The 11524-nt window shown below is 40.7% G+C and overlaps 1 protein-coding gene across 1 annotated transcript in view; it reads left to right on the plus strand.

Moving 5' to 3' along the window:
- Nucleotides 1–1100: 1100 nt before the first annotated feature.
- The window catches only part of cpa6 (carboxypeptidase A6), a 23794-nt gene continuing 13370 nt past the window's right edge, over nt 1101–11524 (plus strand). Inside the window, exons 1-2 of the mRNA XM_022744225.1 lie at nt 1101–1216; nt 4200–4275. Of these exons, the coding sequence (XP_022599946.1) occupies nt 1101–1216; nt 4200–4275 (192 nt within the window). The remainder of the gene's footprint in view (nt 1217–4199; nt 4276–11524) is intronic.

The following is an 11524-nucleotide window of genomic DNA, read 5'->3' on the forward strand; positions in this document are numbered from 1 at the left end:
ACATTTAATCACTGTGTTGGGTGATAAGTAGAGGATCAAACGGAGGCACGGAAAGCCTAGAATAACAGGGAGAGCCACCTAAAGCTCCACAGAGGGATTCCTGGTGGAGCCAGGCCAAGTGCTCTGACAGAGCTGCTAGCTTCTTATCACACTGGCTTTGTGGTATAGAGATATAAGTGAAAGGGAAGCAAAGGATTCAGGATGGATTCATGTACAAATAATACTCTTATTATCTTCTGGATTTCATATTTTCTTCTTATCTGCGTGGGTCATGCATTTCTTTTTTAGTATTATAGGCTCCCCAAAGTGTGGTTTCAACCTACAGGCAGAACACGTGATGGCAATATAATAGGAAGTTCACTGGGTCAATTTATGCCAAAAAAATACATTAGAAAAAAAAAAAAAAATCAGCAACCAATGTGTGTTACATCTGAACTAAATGTCCATTACTGGCATGAAGATAGACCAGTGGACAGCACAGCACATCAGCCCTCAGATGTTTTATCAAAACAAGAAAAGAGCTGAGTGTCTCTGAGCTGAGCACACTGGAAGAATGACTCTGTTGTTCTGGGGTGATAAAGACGAGTTACTTGATACACTTCATGTCTCCACAGAGAACTTCATGCATCGACTTAAAACGTTGAGACACTTGATTTGCCATTCGAAAAATCAACATCGCGTGTGTTTATGTGTTCATGAGACACTACAGATGATCCGGTGAGCGCACAGTGTGCCACAGACGGATCCAGTTACCAACTTTTCGCCGACACCGGGGCCACGTGACTCAGGTCCTCCTCATTTTAAAAAGAGGCTGCTGCCTCCCCTGTGATTCCCTCCAGAGCTTCAGAGAGGTGGTAAATGCTTCCCTTGTGCCGGCTGACCGACTTTCGCACCTTTTGCACCTTCTGTGTCAGAGGAAGAAGCAAGACACGAGAGGGCAGCGCCACAAAGTGAGTGAGTTTGGCCAATCTGCTGATGGTGCTGCTGGACCTTCTCTCTCTCTCTCTCTCTCTCTCTCACTCTCTCTCTTTTCATAAGTTGGTGTGCATCCTGCAAAGCAGCACAATCGGTGTCTCCCGCCTTTGATCTGCCGGCCAAGGATGGCACTGGACCACTGGAGCGCATTTCGCGCCTCCGTTTTACTGCCTTGTGTGATAATCTGCAGTAACGTGCTATGTCCCGCCGGTGCCTATCTCTACAGCAACCGCTACGCAGGGTGAGTAAAGACTCCCATTCATTTCTGGGGCTCATGGGAGCCTGGGCGCACTAAACTGGGGTTCTCGTTCATGTTAACACAGCAGAGACTGAAGTGTTGTCTGCAGAGATCTTCACATCAAGAGACGGGTTTTATCTTATGTTGATAGTAAGAAGAGGGAAAGAACAAAGAAAGTCTTTACGTTCACCATCTTCTTCATCGTTTTGGGACATATTTCCTGTTTGAGACATAATAATAACGTTTTAAGTTTACTCCATAATCTTTCCAGACTGTTCTTGTTTTGTGATTGCATGTGGATAAGACTATGTGCAGAGAGGCGTTCAGATTGCTCACGATAGGCACAGATGACAGTGGGGATGCTTGCAGCAACAGTAGCCTGTCAAACTGCTCAGAGTAATAATTTCAGAAATTGTAGTTGTAAGATGGCAGCAAACTAGCAGCTGTCTTTGTTCAGCCACGTGTTTCTATAATTACCAGAAACAACAAATTTGTGAGCAGTCATTTTCAACAAAGAAAAATGCAGTCTGTCTATATGTTTATGAGGCTGAATGTGGGGCAAACACCTCTCCACCTAGACCCTAATCTTCAATGGGACCATCTGGCTGGACACCTATAGGAATTTGGTATATAAAGTATTTATGGTCTGTTTTTCAAAAGAGCTTTTGATGTAATTTAGCAGAGGCAGAGGGGAGACTACCTCTGCTGGAAACCCCCTCCTCGGCTGTCTCAAACAACATATATTTTGGATGTACTCCAAAAATTGCGTTATAGCTCACACCGCCTCTTGTTTGACACAGAAAGTCCTAATATGCAGTGCTGCGGGTGGGGGCCCGTTTCACTCGGAAAACGGGAGAGAGCAGGGAACCTTTAGTCTAAAAAAGATATTTAAAAGAGCATCTTGATATTATCGAGCACTGAGATTTGGAGTCTGAAAATGGAGAGAGGACGATTGTGCTGTAAAATATCAAAACACAACTGAGAGTCAACTTTTCGGTTTTGGAGGCCAGATTGTCTTAAAAACAAATTGCTTCCATCCCAGAGAGAGTCCTTCTGTGGGAATCAACAGACTGACAACTTAGAGACAGCTTTAGTGTAGAAAGCCCTGCAGCTGGTAGATGCAAAGCAAAAGGCCTCCGTCAGACCAGCTCCGCCACAAAAAAAAACAGTTTGTCATGTTGTCATCTCTAAAAGATGGAGAAAAAACAAAAAAATGGTACAATATGGATTACAGGGAAGCTTTGTGATGCCACGTTATTTTCTCTCTGTGTTTGGCCCCTGCAGTAAGTTCTGCTTTCTTACACCAGTGAAGCTTGATTGAAAATCTGTGAACACACACTCCTCTGATGTTTCAGACGCGGAGAAAATATTGTACTACAAAGTTTGTTTTTCAAGTTCGAAATCTGCCCACATCCACGGTACTGACTTCGCAGTACTTTGAATCATTTTAACCTCCAAAAAACTACTCACGGGCCTTGAGCGTTGCTGTTGCCATGGAAACGGAACAGTGCGTTGTGGTCACTGAAAATGGGGTGGCCGCTCGCGTTTGGGTGCCCTGGTCCTTTTGTTCCCCAGACCTCAGAGTGGCCTACTGCCACCTTTGTTTAGAGAGGCCCAGCTTCCTGTGTGACACATTGTAAAAAAAAAAAAAAAAGCACCGCTCTTTGAAAGGAGCAAAATGTGAGAGAGGAAGACACCATGGGAGAAAGAGAGAGAGCGAGACAGCAAAGCAGTCACAGACAGAACAGGGGGACAGACAGGTACCTGGGCGAACAAAGAGAGACTATAATTAAGAGGCTTTAATGAATTATTGGCAGCGTGTTCGCTTTAAGGTCAACCCCAGAAACTGTGCCCTCCAGAGTAAAAGCAGCACTATGTAAGATTCATGATGAGGATAAAGAGCGCCTTTGTTTTGTAGTAAGGCAATATAAAAGATGTGGTTTGTAAATTCAGTTTGAAGCACTCTCAAGCTTCTTCTGTCTGCTTCCAGTTTTTCTTTGAATTATCTGACAGGATTCACATGAGAAGAACAACAACAACAAGAAGGATTTTTTATATTGAATTACAACCAATTTTACCAACCCCCCCCCCCCCCCCCAAAAGTAAATGCTTAACTTATTCTGCACTTGATTAAAATACATTCTTGATTCTTGATTCACAAAATTGAATTAGGTAATCAAAATCAGCAAAGAGGCGATCTGACCACAGATGTTTAAACATCTTAAATCTCATTTAGTCAATGAGTTCTGGCAGACAAAACTAATCTAAGCATCAAACATCCGTCTATGGTTTTATCCAACAATTATCCAAGACATTGCACAGTGTCTTGCCTTTCACATTGTAGTGTTATATTCATAAATGATTTACTCCTTCTGGCTAGACTTTGTTTCTACCTGATAAACACCACAAAAAAAAAAAAACCCATAACATTAGATAAGGCATTGGCAAACACATTAAAGTGATTGAAAAGTCATATATATATATTAATTTTCCCACTTGAGAAAAAGGTTTGCTATATTAACAGGTGTTTTATACAATTTGCAGTACATATTTAATACGTGATTGATGTATTTGCAGAATGAAAATGCGAAACAGCTGCTGCTACTGTATCCACCAAAGAATAGTCCCAGGTGCTTTACCTGCAGAGCTGGAAACGATGAAATATAATCCTATAATGATGTCTCGCACAGATTGTTTGACTGGGGTTTGACCCTGTCATCTATAGGACTCTAAAAGAGGAACCACCCATTTCACCATCAAACATCTGCTATTATAAGTGTCACCTTCAATCAGCACAAAAAGGTGGTTGCATTACCTGTGACGCCGTGGCCCAGATGTTGTTTTTTTTTGTTTTTTTTTAAATGATGTGCACTTAGTGAAAATGCATCCAAGCCCTGTTACAGTGTATTTTAGTGGTGTAAAAAAAAGCCCTTCGGGGCGCTTTGATCTCAGCTGTAACCTGACACAGGTCTTGTTGTTTTTGCAGTGATCAAGTCTTCAGAATAACTCCCAGTAATGACGAGGAGGTCCAAGTGCTCAAGAAAATTCTGGCACATATGAAGGTTTGCATTTTTTTTTTTTTTCACACACACACACACACACACACACTCTCTTTCCTATATGTATTCTGCCGTATGATGTACTGTTGTTATTTTTTCTTCTAAATTTTCCTCGCTCACCAGCTCCGGACGGCTCTTTTTGTTCACACGAACACACACCAACGATCGACTGACCACATACATTCGACACAACACACACACACTCCTGCGATGATCTTTCTATATGTATTCTGCTGGATATTCTCGTAATACATGTGGTGTACTGTATTGTAGTTTAGGTCGTGAATCGCGAGTCAGTAAATTTCATACAGGTACGTCAGTGGTTTTGAATAACTTGACTTCAAAATCTATTTTTGTATTGACAGTATGTTCTCTTTTGTGAAATCGCCTAGATAAATCGGTTGTTATTACCTGGTAACTGCATCTCCAGCCGTAGTTTCCCTCCGTGGGTCTTTGTTCTATGCACACTGTGAGGGGATCTTCAACTGTTCCAGGGTTCACAACCGACGCACGAGTGTAGCGCATTGACAGTGGGTGGGCTCAATTGGGCGGGGTGGTGGGAGGGTTGGGTCTGAGGAGATAGGGGGGTTGGGTGTTTTGTGAGGGGGGGCGTGTTCGCATGTGACAGCAGGGCTGGGGACCAAGAGATAGGCAAAACAGTACAGCGAGACCACGAGCAGGTACCCGACAGCAGGTGTGGGTCATTCGTCACTGCTTTGTGCTACAGGTAAGTCTCGGCGATGTCCGGGCTATAGTCTCCAGTTCCTTAGTCGTGCTGTAGACTGACGATATTCTGGTTTCGTATGTATCTTCTCCTCAATCCAAGGGGCTGACGCCTGCATGCTGCCATCTCGTGCATTCTCCATAGTGTTCTTGAGCCAGTGAAGTATAGTTTCTCATTTCCATAGAAATAGATAAAATCATTGAGAGACACCGACAAATGACTCATCCGGATGGATTTTTTTTTTTTGATCGTTTTTCGCCGAGTTCCGCCATATCAAATCATAGTAAATTTGCCTGTGATTTGCGATTTCTGGTGCGTGTGTATAAAAGGTATCATCAGAAATGATTCCTATTATGTGAACCCGACGTTTGGTTTGTTTCTTTCAAAGTGATATCTTAACTTATTTAGGGTGGAAATCCTCACTTTAAGTAGCCCACGCCCAGCGAGGTGCTGTTCCTCAATTCGCATATCATTGTATGGGCGCTCCATAATTCGTTGTCAGAGACCGTGACACCTCCAGTCGTTTCCATATCATATGAGCTCTTCTTTCCATACTAGGCCAGAGCTCATAGTTGGGAGTAATTTAGTATCGCTGATTGTGACACCCATATAGAAAATTTTCATCTGCTCCATCTGACACTCTAGAATATGCTCCAAATAGCTCTTAGAGAGCATGTTATACCTTGTAGTAGCTCTCTTGCCTCACAATAGAGAGATTTTATCGAGTTTGGGCAAAGGTTGTGTTACTTAAAAGGCTTAAGAAGCATGATGCATTCTAAAAGACTGCCCTTTCAGTGACAAAGACAAAGAACTCTGTTGAATGAATTGATTGAAACAGCGGAAATTAAAAAAAAAATACAAAAAAAAAAAAACCCGCAGGGTCTCCTGTATCTGTCCAATCTGTCCTGTCCAGTTTAGAACGGTGCATTTTAGATGGCAAATTGTGCTTTTGCACAGATCAAAGCATATTTGTGAATAATTAGGTGTGATAATCTGTGTGATAATATTTCCAGCAATAAACTAATGAATAGTGGATCAAAAGACGATAGAGAAGAGAGAGAGGCAGAACTGAAAAGGGCAGCCGTGCATGTCATTGACTTTGTGTAAATCATAAATTCATCAGTCTACATATTTGGAAGACAGTCTGACTTTAGAATTTTTTTTTCTTTTTTGTGGAGTATTATATTTGAATAAAGTAAATGATGTCGGGTGATTAACTTCATGTCTAAGAAACATAATGTGCTATGCCTCAATCTGGAAAAATTAATCTGTTTTGATACTGACGCAGATTCTCCAAGCTTTTGATATACCTACACCACCCAGTCAAGCAGAGTTAAAATTTATCAGCCTACTCTACATGACAAATCAATTAAAAATTTCCAGAAACTGAACTTTTTTAATTTCAATAGTATTAGGGTAGAGTATGTTGTATCATTTTCCCCATTCATATTTCAATACATAATAAAATAGGACACGCAGCAATGAGGGGCTGTAGACTAGCTACGTTGCTTGGATTTGGGGATTTTCCGGAACCTCCCGTCACGGGTTTCGGCCATATAAGTAGCGCAGTAATTTACCATACAAGAGAACACGCAGAAGGTGGAGCAATTTTTATAGTTTGACGATTCTGGTTCTATTTTTTTACACGTTCGATGTATTTGAAATTCTTATTTATGGCAGTAGCTGGACGAAAGGCCTTTGCAGGACTCAGAGAGTCAGTTCAATCTTATATGAAATAAAACCACTTATTATTAATCACGGAAAAAAAATATTGCATTTTATAAGCACAGCGATCGCTACCTTGCTAGTTTGTCGAGCTGTTCAACTGCATGTCACAGTAATTTTACTGTTAACTGGGTGTCGAGAATTCTCATTAATTTTAGTGAGGATGCCGCATTTTTACTGGGTAGTGACTTTAAGACTCATATAGAGAAAGAACAAACAGAGACAAAAATTACATTTTAAGTTTAATTAGTCTCGTTGAAGAGATACAGCAGCCTTTGTATTCAGTTGTCACAACCAAGTCTTGCTCTAAATTGTAGATTGCACAACAGCTCATTTGAATAATTAGTCCCTTAAAAGTTTGCATCCATAATTACTGAGCATCTAAACTTAAGTAATAAAAAACATTTTATAAAGTTTGTTTCGGAAGTGAATTGTGTGAAGCACTCATGTTGCACCCGTAACTGCCCCGACGCGGGCTCACCCACTGAGGCGGTGTGGTCAGTTTCAGCTTGGAACGTGCCATATCATGTAAGGAATCTGTCCAGGTTCAGGCTCAATGGTTCTCAGGACCATACACGTCTTGAGCAGGGGGAGAAGCGAGGACAGTAAGAGCGACAAAAGAGACCTCAGTGAAATGTTTATGACTTGACGGATTGAAGGGGAGAACCGGGCGGAGAGGCCCAGGTGCTGCCGGTTCAGAGATCTGGCCTGGCCAGTTTCACCATGGTATGGAAGTGACGGGCGGACACGATGCTACCGAGGCAGACCAAGGGCAGTGGCAGAATTGCGACTGTTTGGACAGCTGTGGACATGGTAGTATATGCCCGAGTCGCTTAGGACACAATGGCTGCTAGTGTCTTCAAGTGCCAGAGGTTCGGGAAGTTTTCAGCCGTCAGCACGCAGGCAAAGAGGGTCAAGTCCATAAATAACTACTAGTCCGTACACTAAAAATGCAAAAAAAGAAATATAGAATCAACGATCCAAATAGTCGAAATGACAAATACATGACATTTCTTCAAGGTAAAAAAAAAATTTTTTGGCTGACACTCAATGGGCTGATTGAACTTTAACATTTTACCTGGTTCCTAGTGGAACAGTATTTTCCCATTGCCGATGAAAAAATCCTTTTTGCTTTCTAGATAAGACTAGATTGCAAGAACTAAAATGGTAAATAGCATGTGACGCGCTATAAAAGCCACCACTGATTGAAACAGAGTCCATGTACATAAATGACCTTGCATGAACAGACTACAGTGTTATACAGTGGAACCTTGCTATAGTCCTGGACACACTGTGGTGAGCAGCAGCCGCAGGAGATGATACCCGACCTGTCACTAAGCTATCTCCCTATCACAGATAGAGGTGATTTCTAACAAAAAGGTAAGTAATCACTTTGGTAGCGGCGGTTTCGCCGACTGCTCACGCAAGCATCGTTTGTTGAGTCTGTCCTAAAGAAATGGGACACCTCAAGTTAGATGTTTTGCTTCTGTTAATTCCAACGTCAGCAACGATTTGTAATGATTAGAAAATGATTTCCTTACAGCCCGGGGTGCTTTTCATCAGATTGTTTTTGGGTTTATTCTGACAATTACCACGTGCAGAAATCTAAATATGCACAGTTTATTATTAACACGTCGGGCATAATGGAGAAAGTTCTCGTTCGCACTAGATTTAAGTTGAGAGCCTCAGGCTCGTTGAATTGTTATTAGTTGTTGAAAAATATTAGCTAATTTGTAATAAATGTCATTAATGTTAGCTTTATGGAAATTAAGTCCATGCTAGCTGTTGCAAAGTTAAAGGCGTTATCTGTTTCAGCTAGGTGCCTGCAACTCGGACATCAATAGAAATTTTTCTAATGGTCCCTACGGTTTGTTTGATGGGGCAGCTGACCGGAAATACAGTGACTGTCGTCTGTCTCTTAGCTCATGATTTTGTTTGAATATTGTGGTTAGAACTGCTCCAACGCCAAGGATTAATATCTTGGGAAACTCAGATGGTGCTAATTATCTTATGCGAAAAGCACCGATGGCTGCTTGTCTCATTGCTTTGGCATATGAATTATTCCATGATTACTATTGCGGGTATTAATGTGGGAGCGAGGAATTTTTCATTCAAGGTTTTGTGCAGCATTTTGTTATTCGCTATAGATGCTAAATCAAACCCGTGCAGGCTGTCTCCTCTTGAGCAGGAGGAGACAGCCCTTAACTTAACATATTATATTTAGACTGAGCTATCAGGATCTTTATAGAATAAACATCGTGAATTTGCGCTCAAGTCGGGTGAAAATATACTCCTGTACTCATTCGAATCTTGACCTATGACTCCATGTTTTCACAAAGTCCTTGCTACAAGCTTGTTAAGAGGACGTTAGTTTGTTAAGTTTTGCGACTTAAGCCAACACTGAGCTGTCTTCCTATTTAGTTTCCGAGTATAAGTTTGGTTAAGGATTACAGCAACTGGCCGCTAGCTGTCGCGTCATATTTCAAATATTTCTTCCGTGAAATTTGCACTAAGGTAGATGTGGAATTTTAAGGTTAAGATTTTCCAAACTGTTTGGAAGTTTCTTCTTTTTAAGAGGTTTTGCTTGTTTTTTTATACGGTTTCAGAAAGACAAATGTTCACAAAATCAGGCTTGTGAAACACAGACTGTAAAACAGGCTGGTGTGGATTTTATCAGAATACATACAGTATACGGTATAGACAACGCCTACGTATCACAAATTATCAACATTAATAGAACTGTTTACCTGTTGCTACTTAATTATGTTATGCTTTGTGTATTCTTTTGTTTAAGTTTCTTCACCTCCTTACATAATTCGACCCGTCGAGTGATCACATAGATGAAAGCTTCGACTCTTAAAACAGTCAGATGGTTTGAAGTGAGTACTAGCAGCTTTGTCACACACATCTGCTCCGAGGTGTATGTTTTATTGATTTATAGTAAAGGATATTTATAGGGGAGGATTATAGATTTGTGTGAGGGCCCTATGGCAAAAGGAACCTAACATCTAGAATATGCTTATGTAGGAATACATTCTAACTTAAGTTTTGTAGTATAGACTAGTAGAGTTACTTTATTGCCTTCTCTTATTTTGGGTTGCTGGAGCTAGTAAGAGCTTAGAGCAACCTTTTTAACGACTGTAGAAACAGAGCTCTATAGTTTACTTTAACCTAGTCCTAGTAGACACAAAACGCTTGAGTTTCAGCATTACCAACCTTTTAGCGTCTTCCATTTACTAGTAAGAGTGTCGCACTACAGGTCGGATTGCGAAAAAAAATGGCGAACGCCAAGTGTGCTTGAATCTTCTTTGTACGCTCAAAGGTCAAAAGACGCACGCATGCCTGTACTCTATGTCGCCTGGCTCTGAAGTAGCAGAAGCCGCTGCGTGCAGGAGAGGAGTGTTAATTACATGTATGACCTCTTTATTGTATAAAGTATGGTGAAGCCTCTGCCGCAAAACATTGGAAGTCAAGACACTTTGTTAATTGCTATGAACAAAGTGGTCGTATTAAGCCAAACAGGCTTTTGCCGCAAAAAATTAAATACTTACTAAAGATCGTTATGACACTATATACCACAGGTCAACAAAACAAAAGCTAATTTTTAATATACATTAACAATATTGCTGATTATTTGATTAAGGAAATTATTTGGTTTGGTCCTCTTTATGAAGTAAAGAAGGAAGCATAAGTCCACCAAACTTATTAATCATAATTAAGCTAACAAAACAAAAACAACAAATTTCATAGCTTACCGTCTGGCATTACACTGCGAACTTAAATCTCCATGTCATGTTACCTACCATATCCACTCTGCATAGCTAATATAAGTAGGAGCTAGTTGACTTCGGTTGATTGTTTTCTTTTATTTTTTAACACCACCGAATATTAATGTTCCTTGTGAGTGTTCAGCCATAATAATAGATTTATGCGTGTTTACATTTGTGTTATCTGGAGTGTAAAAGTAGGTATGATTATGATTTAAATTCATTTAAGGCGTTGTCCGTTGGGTCTAGAATATATGTCATAGGTTCGCGCTCAGTATTAGCCGTAAGTACAGGTATGTGCATTTATGGCATCTACTACTGACTCCAGGCTACGATAGGGCTTATGATTGGGTGAGGCAGGATAGATCCCTTAAGCTGTAAAAAAAGACAAACTAAATTAGAGAATGAAAGGCTCGTCTATTTAGTATGACCAAGGCTGAGATACGGAGATTTGCACAACACAATCAGATTTGAGAGGCGAAAGCTGAGTAAGTGGTTTTGAATGATTTATATCTTTATTTATATAGTTCATAAAGAGCAATGTGTGGCGTTGGAGGAAAAACAAGAAGGAACAGAGGAAGCCAGAGAGGCATAAAGAAAGAGAAAAAAGTCGAGGTTGTCTGCATGATTTGTAGTCGAACAGGATTCAAAGACTTTATAAACCCACGCGCTAGAGCAAAGAATGTATATATAGTTGAATAAAGAAACAGACGAGCTTAGATATAATATCGTTTATGAAAAATATTTGAGTAGGTATTCGTGTTTGAGTGAGGCGTCGTGATTATCTCTAATCAGTAGCCAGATGTTTTACAAAAGCTGTGGCTTTTACAAGAGGCTAGTGTGTAAATATCTTTTGTTGGGATATTGTGCTTGGGCTTTTAAAAATAAATTGAGTTGGAGACAGGCTGCTATGTGAAAGAGAGCGCGATTGACATGAATAGCACCTATTTTTTAGGGGTAAGGCTCACTACGAACCGATCTTACTGGAAAATCGCTCCGCTTATCACTCTTTACAATCAAAGAGTGAAGGATAGAA

The sequence above is a fragment of the Seriola dumerili genome, unplaced genomic scaffold (assembly GCF_002260705.1).
Source record: "Seriola dumerili isolate Sdu_G_001 unplaced genomic scaffold, Sdu_1.0 BDQW01000079.1, whole genome shotgun sequence".
NCBI classification, from domain to species: Eukaryota; Metazoa; Chordata; class Actinopteri; order Carangiformes; family Carangidae; genus Seriola; species Seriola dumerili.